This window comes from Pristis pectinata, chromosome 23, assembly GCF_009764475.1.
Source record: "Pristis pectinata isolate sPriPec2 chromosome 23, sPriPec2.1.pri, whole genome shotgun sequence".
Classification (NCBI taxonomy): domain Eukaryota; kingdom Metazoa; phylum Chordata; class Chondrichthyes; order Rhinopristiformes; family Pristidae; genus Pristis; species Pristis pectinata.
In genome coordinates, this window is record NC_067427.1 from 9,753,512 (window position 1) to 9,778,880 (window position 25,369).

Here is a 25,369-nt window from a genome sequence, read left to right on the forward strand (position 1 = left end):
AGTTAATTTAGAAAACTGGATCATTCATATTGCCTTTTGCATTGAATTCTCAGCTTGATGAGCTAATTGCTTTGCTTCATTCCAGCCTCTCCATCATTGGCTTCACCTGTAGTGACCTCATGGTGAAGTGCCCATTACGTATTTACTTGTACTAAAGGAGTATTAATAATACATATTATTGTCGAATGAATTATTGCCTGTTCTCCCAAGTTATTGCCACTGAATTCCAGGAAATTACGAGGCAAATGTTACTAACAAATTTACCATCAGAGCTATCAACTCAAGTGTGATTAATTCATGTGAATTAAGGAATGAGATAATTGCAAACGGTAGAACACTGAGTACTTTTTTTTCCTTTGGAAGGCAATATCAGAATGCCCCTTTAAACCGTCAGAGGGGGAGTCTGGATAGATGTGCATAGCCTGTTTATGCAAAGCATGGTATTATCTACACTGAGGCACAGAGTGGATTAAAGACGGGGAAGGGAGGTTACCTTGCAGTCAGCTGCAATAATATATCATAGGTCAAAGGAGAGAGAGAGAGCGAGAGAGGAACAAGCGAGCAGAACGAAGGTAAAGAGATGTGTGCAGCCACCGAGTGAGTACAGTGTTTGAGATCAGGAGAGGCGGTCAGAATAAACACAACAGGGATCTAAATAAACAACAGGGATCTATGCAGAAGGGACTTCTGTCTGAAGCTCCTCCCTCTGTCGCCACGTCCCTGAGGAGCTGATTTCAGTGACTGAGAGAGCCGATTAATGCAGTGTTTACAGGGCTTTCGACGCTCATTCTTCGGTGGACTTCTGTCGGTGAGTTTACAGCTCTGTGTAAGCTGACCAGTGTGTTCTGGACAGGCGGTATTTGTGACCACCTTAACTCATGCAAACAATAAGTCCTTTTTGAAAAGAACAAAGTAGACGTGAAAGTCTCACAGCAAGAGGTGCTAACATCTTCAAACTTTAAGCACTAGTGTGCGCAAGCATCCATGACAAAAAGTACGCTCCAAAGTACAATAGGACTGGAATGAGCGGGGTTCGTGATGAAATAGTTATTAGAAGGATTCGATAGTAAAAACTTTGTAAATTAGATGTACATGAAACCGGAGTAATACAATAGTCACGCAGAACTGAAACTGCATTGGACAGATCAAGGTAGTGAAATATTGGATGGAACCTTGTAAGGTGGAGGACAAATTCGTGGAATGTATAGGAGACGGGTTTCCAGCTCAATGTACTGAGGTACCAACTAAAAGAAGGATTATTTTGCACCAGGAGTTGATATATAATCTTGTGAAGGGGATCCTAGGGAAGACTGATCATAACATGACTGAATTTTCCATTGAGTTTGAAAGTAATGTAGTTCAGTCTAAAACTAGGGCCTTAATGGTTGGATTTCAAAGAAATAACACGATTTTCAAAAAAAAACTTTTGAAGGTACAAAAACACAATAGAAAAATTTGTGTCTGCCTCATAGCTTTTCTATTTCAATCTTCTTGGATCCTCTGAATGACTGATACCATGCTTTCAATATCTTTAGCAAGCAGATCCATCCAGCCTCCTCTTCCACCCTGTCCCCCTCAGTCAGTTTAAAGTTCCCAGAAAAAGCAGTAGGCCTGATGATTGGGAGCATTTTAGAATTCAGCATTGTAGACCAAAGAATTTAGTTTCCTTGGGGGTGGAGGGAAAGAAAGGAAGCTGGAATATGAGAGTAGACTGGTGGGGTACATAATAATGGACTGAGAATTTCTTTAGTTATGTTTATATAAAAAAATAAGCACAGCATACTAGAAATAATAGAGAACTACATGTCAAATGAGAAACAGGGAAATCGCTCTCTAGATTTAAAAAAATAGTGTGAGTGAAGTTGAGATTGACAGCTGTAAAGAAACAGATGTTGCGGTGGGAGATCGGCCACAATAGTGATAAATGGAAGAGCAGGCTTGGAGGGCCCTGTGGCCCATTACGTCTATCATGCCCATCTATACTAGTCCCATTTGCCTGCATTAATTCCATATCCCTCTGTGCCCTCCCCATTCAAGTGCCTGTCAGGATGCCTCCCAAATGTTGTTTCTGTTCCTGCCTCCAGCCACCACCTCTGGCACCTCATTACCCAATAGTCTTTGTGTGGAAAAATTCAACCCCGCAGATCTCCTTTAAATGTCCTCTGACTCACCTTAAACCATCTGGTTTTAGACATCCCTATCTGTGCCTCCATAATGTTATATATCTCTATCATGTCACCTCTCAGCCTCCTTTGCTCCAGGGAAAACAGACCCAGCCTGATCAATCTCTCCTGATCACTCGAGTGCTTCAATCCAGGCTACATCCTTGTAAATCTTTTCTCCGCCCTCTCTAGCTTAATTATGTCCTTCCTACAGTGGTGATCAGAACTCCAAGTGTGGCCAAACCAATGTTTTGTACGACTATAACATGAAGTCCCAGCTCTTGTACTCGGAGCCTCAGCTGATGAAGGCAAGCGTGACACATGCCTTCCCCACTACCCTGTCTACCTGTGTTCCCATTTTCAGGGAGCTATGTACTTGTATCCCAAGTTTTTTCTGGTTGACAACACTCCCCGGGGCCCTGCCATTCATTGTGTATGTCCTACCCTGGTTTAACTGCATTATAGGCTGGTGAGCTTCCTCCAAGCCTGCTCTTCCATTTATCAAGATTGTGGCTGATCTCACACCTCAACATCCTTCCTACAGCTGTCAATCTCAATGTCACTCGTGCTGTTTTTTTAATCTAGTAAGCGATCTCCCTTTGTGGTAGGGAAACTATTGGAGAAGATTCTTAGGGATAGGAGCTACTCACGTCTAGAAAAACATGGACATTAGAGATCATCAGCATGGCTTTGTGGAGGGGAAGTCCTACCTTGCAAACTTGATTGAGCTTTTTGAGGAGGTGACGAAGATGATTGATTTGATGAGGGCAAGGCAGTGGATGTTCTTGTTCTAAACTTCCTAAAATGCATCACTTTGTACTCTTCCTAGTTAACTTCCATCTGGTGTTCTCTTGTGAAGCCAGCAGTGTAACCACAGTCAATGCAGAGCAGGAGTGGAGTGAGAAGCCCATGCTTTCTTGAACTCTTGCAATATTGGAGTTGTCCAGTCTTTCAGGCAGTGACCAGTGAATAATAATTTGGAAGTGCAAACCTACTATTCAGAGAGGAGTTTAAACGTCACTATAATGGAATGAGGAGCCTGTGGCTATTGAAGGGAAAGATGCACATTTCCGCTGTAAGGTATGTCACAGTCACATAAGCACAAAATCAGGCCCCCCAGCCCATTGGGTCTGGGCTGACCGTCCAGCCCCCACTTACACTAGTGTAAAGTTGAAATAGTGGCGTTCTGGTTTCTAAATACCCTGAACAGAAAGCTCACTGATTTAACTCTGAGCTTGTTGATGCAAAATACAAACTATAATGCTAAAATATTGGCATAATACTGTAGTTCAGGGAGTTTACCTGTTCCATGGCTTTGGGGGGAAAAAAGAATTGGACAAAGAATAAGTAACCTAGATCAAGTGGTATTCTGCAATGTGAAATTTTGAGATATTTGAAGTATGGGCCTTAATCATCTGAGACTCTTGTGAAAGAATTGTAAATTAGTGTAAGTTTCCTGCAGATTATTTGAGGTGGTGGTTATGAAGGTGGAACTGAAGTCTCAAGCACCCAAAAATAGACCTCTCACTATCTCTGGCACAATGTAGGTCAGCCAGTTATTACAATGGTGTTTCATTGACTGCATAAGAATTGGGGGTGAGGTGTTAGTCCACAGTAGAAAATGTCCTGATAATAACAACTTGTATTGATCTGGTATTGGTTTATTATTGTCACTTGTACCGAGGTACAGTGAAAAGCTTGTCTTACAAACCGCTCATACAGGTCAATTCATTACACAGTGCAGTTAGTACAGAGTGCATTGATGTAGTACAGGTAAAAACAATAACAGTACAGAGTAAAGTGTCACAGCTACAGAGAAAGTGCAGTGCAATAAGGTGCAAGGTCACAACAAGGTAGATCATGAGGTCACAAGGTAGATCTGCCACTGTAAGGCAGTAGAAGCTACAGAGGTGCTTTATAGGAATGTCATCAAAATTTAACATTGACCTGGATTTTGCTTTTATATGGAACTGGTGGCATTTGGCTCCTTAAGTGGAACTACTTGCAGGATTTCTGTGTACGTAGGATCAAAGGCCAAAGTCACACAGCACAGAAACAGCTCTTTGGCCCATTGTCCATGACAACCATCAGCCACTCATATACTCTAATCCTACATTAATCCCCATTTTTAAAAATTATTATTCTCCCTGCATTCTCATAACTCCCCCCAGATTTTATGACTCACCTACACATGGGGGAAATTTACAACTGCCGATTAACCTACCAACCCACACATCTTTGGGAGATGGGAAGAAACCAGAGCATCCAGGGGAAACCCATGTGGTCACAAGAAGAACATGCAAACACCACACAGAGGGGACCTGAGGTCAGGGTTGAACTCTGGCACTATGCGGCAGTGACTTTACTAGCTGCACCACTCTGCTGCCTGAAGTCCTGAACTAAGTAATGGTACTGGATTCCGCATTGATGCTGTGAAGTCAGCTTTTGGATCCTCTACCAGTCTAGAGATGTTCCGAGACACTTAAAATTCATTACAATTTTGACAGCTGGTAAAACTGGGAGCAGGGTTTCTCTAGTGTCCATCTGAAGACCTTGCCACCTCTTGGGTCATGTTACTATAGACTGGAATGCTTTGGGTTAGTGGTACTGACCTTCCACACTCAGACTAAGGAGGTTTGGGCACAGGGTGACCATGGGAAGTGGTTGCAGGCATTGGGCTTGTGCCAGAAGCATTTGGCCCAGTAATTGTGACCAAAAGTCTGGGCAAAGAAGAACATTTTAAACAGAATCTTGTAGGATTATTTCAGGTGGGAAGTACAGACTTTGGGTCCTCTGAGGATGAAAAGTTGACCACCAGTGGTGGAGTGATGGGTGGAACAATGCCTGCCCCACATTCCCATTAACATGGGTTCGATCCTGATCTCTGGTGCTGTCTAATGTGGACTGATGTGTTCTCCCTGTCACCATGTGGGTTTGGTAATTGACTTTTATTATTGTCATGTGTACCAAGATACAGTGAAAAGTTTTTTGTTCCACCCAGACAGATCATTCCACAACACGAGTACATTAAGGTAGTGCAAAAATAATGCAGAATATTGTGTTACAGTTACAGAGAAAGTGCAGGTAGACAAATAAGGTGTAAGGGCTGTGACGAGGTAGATTGAGATATCAGGAGTCTTGTCACAGCAGGATAGAAGCTGTCCTTGAGCCTGGTGGTGCGTATTTTCAAGCTTTTGTATCTTGTGCCTGATGGGAAGGGGGAGAAGAAGGATGTCCAGGGTGGGTGGGGTCTTTGGTTATGTTGGCTGCTTTCCTGAGGCAGTGGGAAGTGTAGACAGAGTCAATGGAGGGAAGGCTGGTTTCTGTGATAGACTGGGCTGTGTTCACAACTCTCTGCAATTTCTTGCAGTCTTGGGCAGAGCAGTTGCCATACCAAGCTGTGATGCAGCTGGACAGGATGCTTTCAATAGTGCATCTATAAAAATTGGTGAGGGTTGTCAGGGATGTGCTGAATTTCCTTAGCCTTCTGAGGAAGTAGAGGCACTGGAGTGCTTTCTTAGCCATAGTGACTGCATGGTTGGACCCGGACAAGCTGTTGGTGAAGCTAGGAACTTGAAGCTTTTAACCATCTCCACTTCAGCATCATTGACACAGACGGGTGTGTACTTCCCTTGGTGTACATTTCTTCCCACATCCTGAAGTCCTGCTGGTTGGTAGTATGAACTACCCCTGGTGTAGGTAGGTGGTAGGATAATCATGGTGAAATTGATGGGCATGTGAGAGAACAGGTTAAGTGGGGAAATGGGATTGCTGTGAGAGGTGGCATGGACTTGATGGACTAAAATGTTGTAAGTAATAAAATACAAATGTGGGATAGAAATGGGCAGTATGGGGTCTGTGGAGGGGAGATGTCCTGAAGTGATGAAGGGTCTCAACTCGAAACGTTGATTGTCCATTTCCCTCCACAGATGTTGCCTGACCCTCTGAGTTCCTCCAGCACTTTCTTTTGCCCCAGATTCCAGCATCTACAGTCTCTTGTATCTCTAAAATATGAGAATTGGGTTTCCACAAGATGTAGACGTCTTCAGTTGCAATATCAGATATGCGTTGTGTACTCGCATTCACCTATCTCTTGAGCAGATCAAAGTACAAAACTACTTAAATAAAATGGTTAGTGTGGTGTATGATGTCTCTCCCTGGCAGCCTACACACTGAATTATTTATTAACCTGCCTCAACCATTTCTGTTGTTAACGCTTTAGAAAACAGTGAGAAACTGTTAACAGAGCTTATACTTGATTGATGTTTATGCTAATATTGTTGAGCCTTAGGAACATGCTATTACCTGATTTATTCTTAGAAGACTGATTAAAATACAGGACTGGTTCATGTAGCATTTGTAAAGTAAAAAATTCAATGCAGCTTAATATTGACTGTTACCTCTGTTATCTGTTTAGTCATTTAAGCTGCCAGTGACCCAAATACACCTTGTGATTAATTTGGTCTCAATCAAGGGAAGGAGAGATCTACTTCATTGACAAAAGTTATGCCCTGTACACATTAGTTTAAAGCTGCACAAATGTTAATGTAGCGGAGCCAACATTGGTAGCCCCGCCCGTACAATCGTACAGAGCCTCTACCTTCAGTTGCTAAATTTCTGGCTTCATAATCACTGTAATGCAAGCTGAGGAACAGAAAACCATTCTGAGGGGTATACAAGAGGAAATGGATAATGTAGATAAAAAGTCACTGCACGGTCTGAACTGCATAAACAGATTATTAGTGAGCATCAAAAGAGCCAAGATTAGAAGGAATCTTATTCCAGCCATATTTGCATTAATAATTTGCATAAAATCATCAAACGAAGTCGGTGCGGTACTAATGAACAGATTTAAACATGAGCACATCTGGATGAATGTGTCTAAAACTTGTGCCTAGAAATTGGATTTTGCCCTTTGGTGAGTGAAGCCTGTATTGTTGAGCACTAATTGCCCACAATCAGATCACTCACTAAAACACGTGAATTTAAGCAATGTGCAAGTAATTTTCATGTCCTCACGAGACATGTCGGCATGAACAGCAAATCGCTGAAAATGCAGTTTAGGGGAGTCCTTAAGGGGGCAGTAAAAGTAGTCGGTGACTGGCTGCACTCATAGGAAGGCAACAATACTGGCAAATCCCACTGCGTGAGATGTCACTTACTCCTCACTGAAAGAGGAGATGAAATTATCTCTGGGCAACTATAGTGCCCGAGTGGTGTGGTGGTCACAGTTCTTCACTGATGACGTGGAAAGATCCTGCAGTGAAGGAATTGACCTTGACCTCCATGGAGAGAGCAGTCCAGGAATGGGAGTGTGGATTAGGTCTTCCCACAGCATTTCACATATCTGAGTGATGAGGGTCTGGGAAAGTGTGAGCCTGCGAATATATTGTTCAACAGATACTCTGAGGGAGGATGTGTTGGTTGTGAAAACTCAGTGGACATACCTTTGCCTCCTGGCCCAAACTGTGTGATGAGCCATGGCAAGAACAATGACTCTAGTAATAGATTGCTGTCAAGTGTCATCACTGAATGAATCTGTCAGCAGCTGAACGAATTAAAAATAAACATCCTGTTTGTTGTAGCATCCTTTTTAGATCTTGGGATGTAGCTGAATGGCTTGCAGTTAGAGTTGAAGCTCCCCAGTCAAGTCTCCCAATGTCAGCAACATCCCTTTAAATAGACAAGTGCAACAAATAGAACCAGGTTTATTATTACTGACGCGTCGTGAAATTTGTTTAGCGGCAGCAGTACAGTGCAAGACACAAATAAACAGTAATTGTATTGTGAATGATTGAAGATTGTAGGTTGCACCCGAAAGTTGGTGCTGGCAGTGAAGGAAATGTGCAGAAACAGTGATATAATTAGGTGTGCAGCTGATGCTGGGGGAGACAGTGCTGGCATAAATGGTGCATGGGAGTCGCTCATTCAACTTCCTGATGGTCAAATTTCACCCAGAGATCACTATTAAGATGATTTTAGACCAGGATAGATTGTGTTAATAAGTCATTTGCAGATTTTAAAAAAGAACAGTAAATGGATTTAGTTTCTAGCACAAATTAAAAGTTAGTGAATAATGGTTAAATACAAGCTAAGACGTGATGGTTCCTGAACTATGGGAAATGTTCCATTTTTGGCACTTGATTTCTGATCACCTTATCCCCTCAAATATTGGCCCAGATCTTGCAGTCGTGAGCAAAGGAACAGTGTGCACTGTTTACCCCAAGAAAAGCCATCCACAGATATTTCCAATGACTGTTTGAACTCCGCAGCACAGAGCTGTGGGATGCGGCAGAGATCTGCTGCATCTGTTTGGAAAGATCCTGTGGAGGGAATATTGTGAAATGTTGTGGCTAGATCTTTGGACCTGGTTTTACATCTGGATGGCTCTTCCCAGGAAGGTCAAGGTCACCAAAGGAGCAAGCTTTAAAAAGAATAAATATAGTGGTTAGGAAATACATGTGGGATATTGAGAGAAATTTAACCTTTTAAAAATTACTTCAAAATTTTCAATTAAAACATTGCCATTTTAAAATATTTCTTGAAGGGATGAGACTCCTGACTTGCAAGACAGGTTCTTCAGAACCAAGGAAGTTGTTCAGCAGTAATTGTTCCCTTTCCCAAACACACCCCACCTTCAAACCCCATCACCCCTCTTCATTCCCCTGTCCCTCCTGGTTCTATCCACACATTACACACGGTTGACCCACAGACTCCCTTCCTCTGCCTCCTGCTCCCCATCCCCACCCCACCCCCCCAATCTGGTTCTGGCTCCATCTGCCATACACCTCTCCCCTAATGGTTCCCATTCTCACCTCCTTATCAAGAGTCCAGCACTGGGAGCCCTTTGCGTTCCTGCTTATCTCCCTCCAGCAGCTGTCTCCAACCTTCACCCACCCTCCCCTCCCCTCCCCTCCCCTCACCTCGCTCATCTGCCCCTCATTTCATTTGTCTTTGTCTCTATCATTCACCTGCCACTGTCTCCCAACTTGACCCCCCCCCCCCCCCCAACTACCTAGTGGTCCACCAATCACCTTGGACTCCTGTCTCACCACTCCCCTTTTGCTCTTTATACTGGCTATCTCCACTCTCGGTACTGATGCAGGGTTTCAACCCAAAACGTCGACAATTCCTCCTCCTCCCCCCACCCCCCACAGATGCTGCTCGACCCGCTGAGTTCCTCCAGCAGATTGTTTGTTACTCCAGATTCCAGCATCTGCAGTCTCTTGTGTCTCCATTGATACAAAGTGTGCTGTTTTTATTTACAAAAAAACTTGGTAACAATCTTCTGTACATAGCTTAAGATTTCACATATCTTAAGAGAGATAAAAGGCAATGTGTTTAGGTTCACACCTTAACAATGGATTCTGATTGGTGGGGAGGATACTAACACCAGCTTCTGAATTCTGTTAATAGCAGCATTCAATGCAAACATCAGATCTTGTCCTCTGTTCTATCCAGTAATATCAGCATCACTGTTAATACAACCTCAAATTCCAGGCCATTGGGAGCTTGTGAAATTTTCCCCTTGTATACACTGTGCTTAACAGCAGAAGTTTGCTTCATATAAAACACTCACAATAATAATGAAGATATGTATATTATGGAAGAGGTGGTTTACTTGTGTTACTTTGGAGAACCTCTCCTTGTGATTCAACTCATTGACTGATGTTTGAAAGAAGTGCTTATTGGACATGAAAATATCACCTCAACTAACCTATCCTGCTTCATTTTTTTTAAAGATTTTTTTCAAGTAACGGGCTGTGTTAAAGCTTTAATTTTGAAGGTGCTGCTAGCTCTAGTACTAGTTACTTTACCAAAATCAGAACATGATTTGTCATTGACAGGTTGCCATTTTCTACTTGACTTTAGGCATTCCTTTGGGATCAAGTATGGCTTGCTTCCACTCCCACCAATTGACCTGAAAAACCCTAATTCTACCTTGGACTATATTTCCCTCAACTTGCACTTGTGTTGTTAGGTTTATTTTTGTTTATTCTGACATACCAGTGTATAATTTAAGTTTATGTAATTTATGTTGTGATGTTTGTAATTAACTTTGCTCTAGTAAAAAGCTAATTTTCATGGCATTTATGCACCGGGGATATATGCCCCTGGCAATAGACACAGTGGTTCTGAGGTGTCTGATTGTTTCCAGCTGGGAACTCGAAGCTCTTCCACAGAGGGCAAGAGGTGCCAGATGGGGTGGTTGGTGGGTAGTTTGTGAGGTGATCCATTCCTTCCACCACTTGCGTAGGGCCTCCACGTACTCTTGAGGCATGGCCTTGAGGTTCCTGACACCACCCTGAATACTACTACTGTTTTTAGTGGTCGGTGACCAGAGAGTCCCAGGGGTCAATGGGGATCTTGGACTTCTTCAAGGAGGCTTTGAACACATCCTTGAATCGTTCCTTCTGGTAATATCCTCCCACGATGGGGCTCGGAATAGAGTATCTGTTTTGGGAGTTTGGTGCATCAGAACCAATCTCGGTGAAGATAAGTGTCAAACAAGGCTGCATCATTGACCCGTGACTTTTGCCTAATCTTCAGAACTAGTGGCAAACTGTTCAATCTACGGTAACTACCGGCAAGAACCAATGTCACTTGGACCTCAGTAGTCGAGTTGCAGTAAGCAGGTGATGCTTTTGATGAGGCTGAGCTCCAAGCCATTGATTCTATCACTGAAGCATTCAAGAGGATGGGCCTTGCTTTCAACATCTGCAGGACAACTGTGCTCTCCCAGCCTGCCTCTACTGTATAGCAACGCCCTCTGACAATAAAGGTTCATAGTGAGACCCTGAAGTACACGGACCACATCTCAGCAGCCACCTCTTGGTGAAGGCGGACATCAATGATGAAATTCATTACTGTCTTCAATATGCCAACACGACCCACAGCTGATTGAAGGAATTTGAAGACCAAGACCCCAGACCTGGCTCAATGCTCCCCGATAGACCATGAGTTTTAATCCCTTCCTTCCTATGCTTCTGAGACCTGCACTGCCTTCTTTGGACTTCTCTGGCACTGGAAGAATCCCACCAATGCTGTCTCTGCAAAACCCTCCAAATTCACAAAAGATAAGTGAGCCAATGTCACTGTTCTCTCCCAGGTCAACATTCCCATCGTTGGGACCCTTTGAACCCAACAGCCTAGAGTTCAAACTTGCAATTTCCTTAAATATTGAACCTAACTACAGTTCTAGATTGTGAGAGGGGGGGATAACTGGTGGGTGCTGGACAGGTGTAAGTTCTTGCAGCATGCCTTTTACCATGTCAGACTGCTCTCCAGTAACTAAAAGAATTAACTAACATGCCTTTCTGATTCTCTTGGTCTTTAGGTTCTGATTATGATCTTGTTACTCTATCCTGGTCTGAAGAACATGGCTGTGTATCTGCATGCACTAGTAACTGGAAGCTACATGTCGGGGACCCACTCTGTAGTTTTCATCAGTTGTCCTAACGAACAAGTTGGTAAAGTCATTGCAAGGTATGAAGACACATTTGGCTCAAACCACAATCTAAACATCTTCCCCTCCCTTCCAGCAATATAAAGGGACCATTTCTGCCTCAGTTGTCTGTATCTTGTCTCAGGGACTGGAGGAAAGCTGGAAAAATTAACTAAGTGCTTTACTAAACAGAATAACATGTGCAGCATTTCTCTGCTGTGTACCTGATTCATGTAGACAGGCAGACAGCTTCTCTACAGAGTCTGACTTTCTGGAAGCTATATTTATAGAGAGAGAGAGAGAGACACACACACACTCAGAGCAGCTGGTCACATGGTACGATTCTTAAAGTAGACCCGGGTTCAATTCTGGCTGCTGTCTGTAAGAAGCTTGCACGTTCTCCCCGTGTCTGCGTGGATTTCCTCCGGGTGCTCTGGTTTCCTCCCACATTCCAAAGACGTACGGGTCAGGAAGTTGTGGGCATGCTATGTTGGCGCCGGAAGCGTGGCGACACTTGTGTGCACACTCTACGCAAAAGATGCATTTCACTGTGTTTCGATGTACTTGTGACTAATAAAATGATATCTAATATTACATGTGTCACAAATGTGTTGCATCCCTTTTAATAAGATATCTTTATTAGTCACGTACATCGAAACACACAATGAAATGCATATTTTGCTCAGTGTTCTGGGGGCAGCCCACAAGTGTCGCCACGCTTCCGGTGCCAACATAGCATGCCCACAACTTCCTAACCCGTATGTCTTTGGAACGTGGGAGGAAACCGGAGCACCCGGAGGAAACCCACGCAGACACGGGGAGAACGTACATACTCCTTACAGACAGTGGCTGGAATTGAACCCGGGTCACTGGCGCTGTGAAGCGTTACGCTAACCGCTACACTAAAGAATATTGAAAATCACTGCCCTGTCTCCAGATACTTGGGTCAACAGACTGTCCCTCCAGATCTGGTTCTGTGCCTGATTCTCTGTTAGGGGATATCCTATTTCATCATGATCTGGGTGTGTTGTGTGCTGGGTCACTGTTACCTTCTCCCACACATCTGGTGTCTGTCTAATATGGGTTTCATCCTCACTATATCTCCAGGTGTCTGGAGCGGTAGATCATTGCACCCCTGTGGTAGGAGGGTGCCTGTCTTGGTTTGGCAGCTTCCTATACCTCTTTGAACTTTTGGTTTCCTTCTCCTGTGATCAATGTTTGTGTATTTGTTTGTGAGTGAAGTGATAGATTGCTTCAGTGCAAGCATTGTGATCTTGTCATCGTGTACCCCTACCTGACTCATCCATTGTATGGTATGACTGTTAAATATGGGTGTGGCATCTTTCTTGTCTATGACGTCCGCAGTTCTCACTGCTTTGGGTAACTTCACCTCTGTTTAGTCCACAGACTTGACTCCAAGCTTTTGGTTAGCTGCTAGTTCAATTCTCCACTCTGACCTGGGCTTCTAACGTAGTTTCAGTGTGTGCTGGGGAGATATCGCTTGTCTTTCAACCAGACACATTGCTTCTGGACTCAACTGACTTCAATAACTTTAGATAATGAATCTGTTCCAACATTACCTCACTTAACATCCAAGGAATAGAATCTGAATCGGAGTTACTATCACTGACTTGGATGATGTGAAATTTGTTGTTTTGTGGCAGCAGTATTTAAAAATTAAAAAGGAATAACAAGGCAATAGAAGCAAGAGTAGGTCATTTGGCCCTTTGTACCTGCCCTACCATACGTGACGGATCTCTTACCTCAGCAGCCTTTTCCTGCGCTAAACCCATACCCCTTGATTCCCTTAATATCTTAAAAACAAATTCTGCATTCCCTTTACTCTCGTACCATCCCCTCTCGCCCTGCTGCTTTTATCATTTAATATCTCTTGTGTTCCACCCCAACATGGACCTTCCATTTTGTTTCTTACTCTGTCCACTCATTCTCTGATCCTTAATTTTATTCCACTTCTGTAGAAAGTGCATCAACCTGAAGCCCGAAATGCCGACTCTGTCCTTCTTTGACCTATTGAACATTTCCAGCATGTTCTATTTTCATTTGAGTTCCTGTGTTTTGTAAAAATTAAACTGGTTATTCGCACAATTTAACTGCTTCAGCTCATTAATTTGAGGACAATAAAGTTCTTTTCTTTTAATCAAATGAAACTACTAGATTTAAAATAATAAATGCACAGGAAGTCTTCCGGTGTGTACAAAGAGAACGCATGATTAATGTTTTGGGTAGGAATTCTGATCATTTGAAATGCATGTTTCCTCTACTATGTGTAATTCAATCCTGTTTTAATCATTTTTATAGGCATGGTTTACTAATCATATTCTACACCAATCACACTGACAATTCTGAAATATTTCAGAATTATGCTTTTAGAAGTCAATTGTTTTCTTTTAGGTTTTTGAAACCTTGAACATGAGCAGCTGATGTTATTTAACTTGTATTTCCCCACAGATAAGCAATAGGAACCAGAGCAGGAAAATATGCTTTTACAAACATTTAATCTGGAAAATAATTTTGAGGATTCGTCTGCATTTCCAAACATCTGGTCTGAGAAAGATTGAAAACAGATTGAAATTTCTTGTTTTTGATGACCCATAATAATGATTCTTGCAATAGGACAGAGCTATTTTAAATTCTGGATTTTCACTGGCATTTGATCTTTCAGCATTGTTTCATCAAAAACAAAAATCAAATTTTCTCCCCTTTGCTGCCCTCTTCTGGAGGTTTAATGTTGAGCTATGCACTAAGGTTCTCCCTACCTCTTTCAGCCCAGTGGCCATCTTTTAAGCCTCTATAAGAAATACAGTAAAACTCCAATTAATCCACTATCTGAAGGTTTGACATCAAGCTCTCAGGAGGCTCTGGTTTCTGCACATTGCAGTTGCTAAAAAAAGATATTTTGTGCTATGTGTAACTTTAAAAGAAGTGAATCAGAAGTGTGTTGGAGTATTAACTGGAATAGCATCTGCAAAATCTTCCAGTCTACCACTAAAGTTTTGAGTGTGCCGGATTAACGGAGTTTTACTGTGCAGAGAGGTTTTGTGACAACTGGGCTTTGAAGAGTCTTGACCTAAAACGTTGACTGTTTATTTCTCTCCATAGATGCTGCCTGACCTGAGTTCCTCCAGCACTTGTGTGTTGCCTGTTCTATGTTCACTTGCAGGATCACAGGATGGTGATAGTGAGCAAGTGTCATTTACACTATCAACTTATGCTGGAACCTTTTGCAATGCAAATGGGCAAAGCAGAACTTGCTGGCAGAGGGAGCAAAGCTGAAGGAAGTTATTTCACTGTATGGTTTTTTAAATAAATAAATGCACTAAGGCTCAGTCCCATGGGATGTGATCAAGTTGACTGCCAGCAGGGAGCTACTTCTGCATGTCTGGCTTCACTGTGGAATCTAGTGACCCACCCACCCCCCAACCTATGCCTGGCGGGAGACAGGGTCTACGTCTAGAGGGTTAGGTATCTAAAAAAAATTAAGTCCATAGGCTCAGGTCTGGTTGGGATTGACTTTGGTAAGTTTTTGGTTGAGTTCTAATTTTCTGCCCCAGCAGACCTCAAAACATGGTCATCTCATGGAATTATGAGTTTCTTTATCAGCCAGGCTACTATGGCCATGTCTTTACCATGTGACTGGGGAGCAACCTGAACTAGTAAGAGTGGGGGTTTCTTTTGTTCCAGATTACAGCATCTGGTGTCTCTTGTGTGTCCCTAGTAAGGTTTGGAATGTTTTTGCAAAACCACAGAACTTCACACTTCTGCCCTCTTGGCTGCTGTGCCTCCTGCAGGGAGTCAACCCGGTGTCACAAGGCCAGATGCTTTGCCCTGAGTGGGACACTTCTGATCACAGTCACTAAACTCCCTTTGCCCTCGAACAGGGTCCCCCTTGGCTCCCGTGAGCCATTGGGCATGGCGATGGTTCAAAGAGAAGTGAAAGACATCAAAACACTATTGGTCAAAGAGGAAGTTATCACTGGCATCCTGGCCGATAATAATCTCTCAAATAACACAAAGAAATCAGATTGTGGTCAGCACAACATGTCTGTGGGAGCTGGCTGTACTCCGATTAGCTGTTGCATTCTGATGCATTCGAATATTGACTACACTTGTACTTTGATGGCAGCAAGTGCTTTGGGTTGGCCTGATATTGTGAAAGATGCTATCCAAGTACAATTTCTTTCTTGCCAATAAATGATGTGGTCGACAGGGTTTAGTGAAGTTAGTGGTCTTCCAGAAGTTTAAGTACTGGATCAGAAATTTGGAATTCCTGAATTAATTTTTATAAAATGTTAGAGATGTCCGAGTCTTATTACTAATGAGTAATAGTGGGACTAAATTTACCACAGTATGCAGATTCATTGCCTCTTTGTAAGATGTTCAACTGCAGTAAAAGTGATGGATGAACAGATTCTCTTCAAATGAACTGCCTGTGTGCAGGACGGGACACTACTAAGTGTAAGAGAGAACTCAAGTTGAACTTGTCCCGTGCTTAGTGAATATTTATGTTTTGAAAATCTGTGCAATTTAAGGAGGCTGCTGCCAAAAAGCTCAGAATCTTAATGTTGGGGACAAGTTAGTGTTGGTGTACTAGAGGGGGTGAAAATTCCATCCTTTGCTGTACGATTATGCACGTGGCAAAACTGTACATTTCAAGCGTATCATTTTCTGACAAATGATACCTAGAGTGAAAAATTAATTATATTACATACAAATTGACAACAGAAAAGCAATTACTGTGTACCACACAGTATAATGATTAATCTTCAAACATTGTTGATTTCTCAGCTAACAATAACTGATGGTTGCTGGCAGCTGAATTTAAAAACTCTTTACAGAAAGTGAACATTCCCTAGTTAAATGTATTACTACTTTACGATTCCATAGATCCACAGTGATCAGTCAGAAGTCCAGTTGGTTCCTGGTCGCTATCGTTTTTGAATGAGCTACTGAAATTACATCCACATTAGTTTCATGTGGCTTTTGATAATATCAGGCTAGCATTAACTATCAAAATAACAGTGAGGTTAACAGTATTCAGTGTTACTTAAGCACAGAATGCACGTGTGCAGTTAAAGGCAAAGAACCAGAGCTCTCCAAGATATTTCACTCTTCCATAAACTGCATGAAAAGGCATCTTACTGTCAGATTTGCCACTAAAATATATAGAATGTTCCTGTACTTCTGTAGGTTAGTATTAAATCTACCATAGACAGTTAAGGCATGTTTATTTCGGTGTGATAAAGCTTAATTACAACTAAATACCCTTCGCAGTACTGAAAATTAATGTACCAGCGTAGAGCCTCCATTTCATCAGCTCTTAATTGTTGGAGATTAATATTTTTGCACTTGATCTGTTTTTGTAATATTCCTCTGCCATATTTTTCTCCCGTACTTTGCTGAAAGCAAAAACAATGAGACACTTGGGTCAAACTGCTTCGTTCTTTGTTTGCAAACCAACAGGCACTCACGTGAAACTCAGTTTCACTACTGTTGTTTGACATTAGTTGCCTTGTATATGAATTAAACTATTTCAGCATGAAATCTTCCTTTTCAAAATTGGTTTAAACATCATTAATTTTTAATGTGCAGCATTTTCTCAATCCTGTGACTTGCAAAGAAGAAATAAAATGTAGGAATTAAATTCAATTACTTCCACTAAAGCTGAACACAGCACATTGAGAGATGTTATTACCAAGTATCATTTGTTTGTCTCTCTCCCCAACGTAATTGTATTCTCATCTCATTTCTGTCATGCTCATCAAAGTCTTCCTTTGAGTAAAGTACCAGCAAGAGTTGTACCTATGTTGGTGTGTTCTGATTTAATTACTTTCAAGCTTCTTCATTGCAGACGTCTGTATGTCAGTTTGCTTTGAGTTCTCTGTTTGAGATTATAAACTCTTTGGGGTTACATGCTTTCTTTTCCTACGTGACAACAACAACGAGCTGCCTAACTGACAGTCTGTCAATTAGACTGCCTCTCAAGGAAGGAATTCTGCTACTAGCTGTCAAGATCCAACCTCTTCTCCTTGAAAGGGTTGCAGGTTATTTTGCAGACAGCGTGCATGTATAATGAACCCAATCACTGTTTTCTGTTGTAAATGAAGATTTAAAACAAAATGCTGGAGTTCTAGGAAAAAAAATAGAAAATGCCAGAAACACTCAGCAGGCCGGGCAGTATCTGCAGAAAGAAAAACAGTTAACTTAGTGAGATTTTATTTTGTATAGATCACTCGAGCAAAATCCTTCCCCCATGTACCAGTGATAAAACTGTTCAAAATAAACAGGTCAGGCAGCGTCTGTGGAGAGGAAACAATGACGCTTCATTGTAACTAGGCAGAGATGACAGTGCATTGACCAATGTTAACTCTGTTTATCTTTATGAAGATGCTGAGTACCTGCAGCATTTTCTGCATTTATTTCAGACGTCCAACATCTGCAGTGTTTGCTTTTCTATAAACGTTCTGTGTGTTTGGCTCCTTTTTGCATAACGTTGTTTGATCTAGATATTGAACGTAGAAAGTCAATGATATTTAAAGATGGGAACAAAAAAATCACAAAAATGATGTGAGTAAATTAATTATTAAACCATAGAATGGGTTTCAGTTGATTTATTAATGTAGCCACTTCTTTCTTTACTTCCCTCCTTTCCAGGACCATTATGGAAAAGAAGTTGGCTGCTTGTATAAACATTATACCAAAGCTGTCTTCCATGTGAGTTTTTCAAAAAAAAAACTTTTAAGATTTAGTGAGTGTATGTCAGCAAACTGTTCACAAGAATTCAGCACCAGAGGAGCCTATATCTGGTTCTGAAGCAAAGGTGTCATCTTAAAAGTCAAAACTGCTAAAGAGCCAAGAAAACGTCCCCAGCAACCCTTGCGATAAGGTGATCTGCCCAGAGGAACTCCAGTTGCAATGTGATTCTGTCTGGGTGTGGGGACTGTCTTTGGCCAGCTGACCTTTTGAGCTGCTTTCCATTTTATATCTTCAGGTACCATTGGGATGGAGAAATAACAGAAGTGACTGAGGCAATGTTGGTGAGTTGCTGCCCTGCTTTTTAAAAAAAAATACATCTTAGAAGTCTTGGGAGTCGAATGCAGGGCATGTATTGGCAGATGTGGTGGAGCTCATTTATAAAGTTAGCCAAACTAGCAAGAGATGAAATTGCATTTATTACAATTTAAGAGCTGTCATTATGTAGGTATCGTAATTTGAAAAGCAGCTGTGGAACTATTTAATGAAATTGATATAATTCACATTTGAGATAGTTGTGACCTAACAAAACAGAAGGGAATATTTCTCTTGTATCTCACTTTCTCCCATTAAATAATAATGAAGATTCTCTTCATTTGACAACTTTCCTACATGGTAGATTGTTTACAGGCCATATGCTGGCAAATGGGCATCTTGGTCAGCATGGACCAGTTGGGCTGAAGGGCCTGTTTCCGTGCTATGCCACGTTAAAGCAACATGGTTGCTGAGTCTTGCTCGGTGGCAGAGACCGTTCCTTCAGTAGCAGACTGAGAATTTTGGTTAACTGACACAGCTCGGCTGGTAGCGAAAAGATGTTTGCAGTTTTTGTTTCATTCCATGTCTGGCAGTTCTGTTCTTGGTGTTGCATTGATTTAAAATTATTGCCTGACAAAGGCACCTCATGCTTGAGCACTGGGATCTTGGTGCTCAGGCAAGGGCTCCTCCACACTGGGGGCTTTTCACTCCCCCACCAGTTTGGGGAAAGGGGACCCCAGCAGAACCACCTTGTGAGCATCCCCTCTTCACTGGACCTGCAGCTGATGCAACTGAGAGAGATTCTGCATCACTGGTTCAATCCCGACCTCGGGTGTTGTCTGTAAGGAGTTTGCACATCCTCCCTGTGACTATGTGGGGACGTCAGTAGCCTCCCACATCAGAAGTGTTCAGGTTGGCAGGTTAATCTGCAGAGAGCTGATGGGAAGGCAAGGAAAATAGATTGCAGGGAAACCTAGTGAGGGAATTGGATTACTCTGAAAACTGGCCTAGACTCAGTGAACCAAATTACCTTTCTATGTCATTATGGAATGGGGAAAAATATGAACATTTTATCATTTTGGCCTCTCAAGGGGCAGCGTGAGAGACTAAAAGAAACTGATTTATAAAAAAAGATAAAGACTAAAGTAGTTTAGCAACTTTTCTTTAAAGGCTGTTTATGTACATAGGAAGTTGTATAGGTGCTGGAAAAGCCAACTTGCAATATCCATCCCTGAACTTACTGGTGTGCTGGGCCTCCTGTGACGAAGGGCAATGTAGACGGTCAACTGCCTTGGTTGGGCTGGAGTCACGTCAAGGGCACACGGCATACAGTTGGCAGATTTCTACCTCCTGAGGGATACTGGTGAACAAGGTGGGATTTTACTGAAAGTCAGGTGGTTTTGTGGTCACACAGTACCAGCTTTCTACTGCAGATTTAATTACCTACTTGAATTTGAATTCTCCAGCTGCCCTGGTGGGATTTGAATTGTAACTCCAGACAAATAGTCTGCCTCCTGACACTAGTCCAGTAACCTAACCAGTATTTTACTGCACAGAAGTTAAACCATGCAATAAATATGAGACAAAATGCATGTGTCAAAGTCCAGTGGGTGGGTAAATGTGTGCAGAGGCAAAGTGGAGTCGGAACGCTAAAGGACTTGAAACCCTGTGGAAGGGATGGGAACATTTTTCATGCAGGGTGTGGTGAGTATATGGAACGAGCTGCCAGAGGAAGTAGCTGAGGTAGGTAGAACAGTATCATCTAAGAAGCACTTGGATAGGTACATGGAGGGGTGGGGCTTGGAGGGATATGGGCTGAATGCAAGAAATAGCATCTAGCTGGGTGGGCACCGTGGTCGGCGTGGACTGGTTGGGCCGAACAATTGAGACGCAGTAGCCTTGTGTGACCACAGAACGGAATGCTCCCTCTGAGTCGGTGGTGCAACATGCATTCACTTCCCCCTCCCTGAGAAGGTAAGCACTTTGTGCAGAGGAAAGTCGAAGCCAGTAACACCAGACCCACCATCTGGTCAATGACTGAAGGGCACTGATGATGGCCATTTAGATGGGAAACTGATATCTAAGGTAGAACTTAGTGAATTATAACGGATGATTTTTTTATACATTTCTGTAGGTGATAAAAACAAGAAGCTCAAAGCTATATGAACTGACAGAGTTTATCAGGTGAGTGTACCCCACCACTTTGGATTTGATTCATTTCTCAGTGTGGGTGCTGCTGGCAAGGCCAACATCTGTTGTCGGTCCCTGCATTACCCTTGAATGTGGTGGTGAGCTCCCTTCTTGAACCAGTGTAGTCCCATCCTGCTGTTGGGGAAGGAATTCCATGATTTGGACCCAATGACTATGAAGGACTGGTGACTTATTTCCCAATCTGCACGGTGTGGGACTCGGAGGGGAACATGCAGATGGCGGTGGTCCCATGTGTCTGCTGCCCTTTTTCGTCCTCGGTGCTAGAGGGTGTGGGGAGGGGAGACGCTGTCGCACTAACCCAGCCATGTTGCTCCAGAAGTGGTGCATTTTCTAGATGGCACACATTGCAGCCGTGACACCTGTGGCTGAGGGAATTAATGTTTGAAGCGAATGGGTTTACATTTCCTCAATCAGTTGCAGATTCTATGATTATCTTTCAGAACACAAGATCAAGGAAAGTGTAAACAATTATTAAGTGCTTTTAAAACCCTTCCACAAACTGAACCTATCTTGAATTTAATATGCTGGGAGAAAGCTACTTTAAATTTCCAAATGCTTATGACTTTATTCGAGCAAGAATGATCAGATATCAGAATATAACTTCATTAGCGAAATCTGGTACTGGTTCTAGAGACAAACTTTTAACTGCCTCACTGGCAAAGGAACCCCATTTCCAGTGTTTTAATACCCACCCATGCCCTTCTTTGGTAGTACAAGGAATTGTTCTGCTGGATATTCACAGTTATAGCCCTTTGGTCACTTACCCACTTGACATTCCATCAAGAAATGGAAGGAAAAATTACTGAGAAGGAACCCACCTCTCAGGTTTGAACCCAGTTAACATATAAATGTATTTTAAATCAGTCAGAGAACTCCTCCCTTTGAATGATAACTTAAATAGAAATTGATTTTCTTTTTATTTCTAACAACAGTAAATGTTTACATGGACAAAGTTTGGGAAGGGTTAGAATATAGAACAGTACAACGCACAAACAGGCCCTTCAGCCCATGCTGTTGTGCTGAACTAATTAAAGGTCTAACTAAACTAATCCCTTCTGCCTACATAATGTCCATATTCCTCCATTTTCAGCACATGTGCCTATCAAAGAGCCTCTTAAATGCTTCTATCATATTTGTCTCCACTACCACCCTGGCACCACTCTGTATACAAAAAAAAAACTTGCCCCACAGATCTCCTTTGCATGGTCTCTTGAATTGCACCATCATTCAGGAGGGTCAGGGCTAGTCTCAACCTCTTCCATTTGCTCAATCATTCCCCACTTCCCTGGAGTCCCTGATGTCCAACAATCTCATGGGTCCCAGCCTTGCATTAACTCAGTTACTGAGCATCCAGAGCTCCCTACAATAAGGAGTTCTGAAGACTGACAACCCACTAAACTTGGGTCAGTCTGAAATATTCAACCATCCCTGGAAGGTGCCTCCTAGTTCTTGCCAGGTAGAGAAAACAGCATCTTTCTGAAAAGTAGATGCAATTTTCACATCTCCCCTTGCCCGGTGACTGTTCCCTGCTGTTGGCCCCTCTGATCATTTAGCTAGAGGTTTTGCTGAAATGCTGTTCTGTAAACTGTAGTTTGTTTGTGCCTGAAATATTGCTTGTTAACGGATAACAATTTGCAGATGATTATGATCATTTACCTTTTTGTTTGTGGGGTCCTTGATGTGTACAAATTACCTGATGCATTTTCCTGGTCCTGTGGCCATCAAAGGAGAGATGTAAATGCAAGTCTTGCCTGTCTAATGCCACGTTCTGTAACATTTAAATTTCACCCAAAGGTCAGTGTGTACCAGGAGATTGGCTGTATATCAATTCATTTTATCCTATGCAAAATATCCAGGAAGGATTGCTGCCAGAAGTTTCACCCTTTAATGGTAATTAAAGGGAAAGAATCCAAACTCTTGACATCACTGTTTCATGTGCAATATATGGAAAGTAGAAATAGCATTTTTAAATTCAGGAAAATACCAAAGATAAATATTGGTTATAAGCCTAAATAATACTGGGAAACATCTAAACAATAACCTTTTAGATCAGGGACAGCTTTCTCCTGAGATAACAGCATCAATTCAAAAACCATTTAGGAGGCAGTAGAGTGGAGGTGGCCCAGAAATACCTTGAAGTGCACTAATGACAAAGGAAATGGTATAATCTTATCTCTGTGAAGGACGTATTTTAATTAACACTTCAGAACTATGGCCTGCCTGAATGAGTCTTCACCGTTTTAATCAGTGTAATCACATTTAATCGTATAATAAACTATCTTTTGGTTTTCCTACTGTAATTCACCAGGTTTCAATAAGAAGAAAATCTAAGCATCTTGTCCTTGCTCTCTGTTAATCTTATTAGAGCTTTATGAATCCATTCTGCACACTTTTGTGAATTGCTGATTAGGTTTCCTCACATCCATTTACTAATAAATTCTCCATGGAAACGCACCAGTGCCATTAAGTGCTTCAGCATTACACTGTCAGCAGAGTTCTTGAATTACTATAACCTGCAATGTGCAGGCTCGGTCATGGGAATAAGACAGCTCAACCTAGCTGCAAATGGACCACTTTAGGGGAGAAAAATGATGTCAATTTGTGTAGGAAAACCAGAGATCACCTTGATGTATCATTGCAAGAACCTTAATCCATCCCCACTTTCCTATTGCTTCTGCCAGTTGGAACAGATGCAACCAAAATCCTCACTGTGGGGCAAAATTTTAAGATCAAAGTGATTTGCGAATTCCTTATTTTTGCTTTAGTTATTTGTCCAGAATTATAATTGGGATTGACAGCCAGAATTGAAATTTGTGCAAATTCTGAAGTTGTTAGAAAACTTGCAAAATATCTGTCCTCTGAATTGTCTCTTTTTGCTCAGATCAGTCCATCCTTTTGAAATTCCTGAAGTTATAAGTCTTTCAGTTGACCAAGGCAACCCATCGTACTTGAAATGGATAGAAGAAGTTGTGCCAGAAGAATGATATACTCACATTGGTTTGTTTTGTAAAATTGTATAGTGTTTAGTTTTAAGTGGCTTTATTTAAGTATGCATAAATGACCAACATTATGTTAGAAAAGCAACCAGCCACAGCCATACCTTCAGGAGAATTTACAGTTCCTCAGTGATTACAGTGGATGACCCTGCCATTAACTTGAAGAAAACAATCTAAAAGTCTTGTATTAAACCCTACTCTTTCACTAATGTTCATAGTACATTGACACTTCTCTCCCTTAGAATTTTTTTTATTATAAATTTTAAGTCACAGAATAGGTTGATCTTGAATTATGATGCTCATCTAGATTTTGGAGATGACCAAATCAAAATATTTCTAGATTTTCATTGTCAAATATTGTGAAGATAAGTATAGATAATTCTTCTGGACCCAAATAAGAAAGGAAAGGTTTGAGGTTATAAAATAGGTCTTCTCAATCTTGCATTTGCATAGATTTTTCAGTCACGTTTCTGACCAGAGTGAAGTTTAGCTGAAGATAGTAATGAAATGAGATTTATCTTTGATTAACTGTAATTGCTAAAATGTTCATGCCTAGACATCTTATAACTACCACTTAAATATTTTTTTATGAAACAAGAAGTGCAATTGAACATTTACCAGAAGCTCAAACAAAATGAGAATATTTCTGCCTGATATTGTCTTGCTTGGAATATTTACTTAACATTTTTCCCACAGCAGGATTGTTTTGATAACAACCTATTAATCATGAATTTCATGAAAATTGTTATCCAGTGTTTTCAAGTATGGTGATAATCTGATATATTAAGACAAGCTTTTATAGTGTTTTGCACATCTTGTTGCTCTCTTTTGTAACTGGTCTGCTCTGGAAAATAACTATTCAATTAAATAAAAAAAGTATTTTTGAGAGCAGCATCAAATAGCTGGCCCTTTCTATATAATTTTTTAAAGAGTAACAAAATTAGTTGACAATGTGACACCTTAGACACAAGATGCATCATTTTCCAGAGCTGCAATAGGAAGCAAATGCAATTAGATTCTTAGTAACTGGTAGCTGAGGGGAAAGGTATTCTGGAGCCTGAATGAGGTATTCTAGGGATTTAGAGTCCCTTGTGCATAAAGCATGACTTGTCTCCCATTAAGAAAAAATTAACGTGTTTGCTAGCATTTGTTTCGGCAAACCTGCCTTATAAGCCGGTTCCTCCATTTCATGTTCACAAGTGTTTCCTGGCAACTATTTACAAATGAAGAAAGATGGGAGCAGCTCGCCCATGTTCATCTTACTGATTCCATATAATGCTGCCATTGATTTAGGCCCTTCTAGTAGTCAGTAATATTGGTTGTGGACAAGTTACCTACCAAGAGACTGATCAGGAAGCAAGCCCATAATAGAGGTTGGCCTCGGGTTTACCGCAGAAATGAGCACTGGCTTGAGGCTGCTGAGATCAATCCTAATCGAGGAGCTGCCAAACCTGTACAGCATTGAGCTGTTCGTGGATCAGAGGCAGTGCAAACAGTTGCACAGATCTCGGTCTACAAACCCCTGGAAT

At 41.7% G+C, this 25,369-nt stretch overlaps 1 protein-coding gene across 2 annotated transcripts; it reads left to right on the forward strand.

Moving 5' to 3' along the window:
* The first annotated feature begins 283 nt into the window (after window positions 1–283).
* zgc:63972 (protein CutA homolog) lies at window positions 284–24,889 on the forward strand. Of its 2 annotated transcripts, none has more exons than XM_052037191.1 (6): window positions 284–808; window positions 11,500–11,648; window positions 18,280–18,339; window positions 18,617–18,662; window positions 20,768–20,817; window positions 23,726–24,889. In XM_052037191.1, the coding sequence occupies exons 1-6, from the start codon at window positions 758–760 to the stop codon at window positions 23,826–23,828; spliced, it is 459 nt and encodes a 152-aa protein (XP_051893151.1). In that variant the 5' UTR covers window positions 284–757; the 3' UTR covers window positions 23,829–24,889. The 2 variants fall into 2 exon arrangements, with proteins under 2 accessions (XP_051893151.1, XP_051893152.1); XM_052037192.1 differs by having other exon boundaries at window positions 387–572.
* Window positions 24,890–25,369: the final 480 nt, after the last annotated feature.

Bases quoted from the DNA above. Each gene is read 5' to 3' on its own strand.
- zgc:63972 (XM_052037191.1), top strand. From the start codon at position 758: ATGCAGTGTTTACAGGGCTTTCGACGCTCATTCTTCGGTGGACTTCTG. The intron at 18,340-18,616 runs GTGAGTTTTTCA...TTATATCTTCAG, and splicing joins ATACCAAAGCTGTCTTCCAT to GTACCATTGGGATGGAGAAA. The intron at 20,818-23,725 runs GTGAGTGTACCC...CTTTTTGCTCAG, and splicing joins GAACTGACAGAGTTTATCAG to ATCAGTCCATCCTTTTGAAA.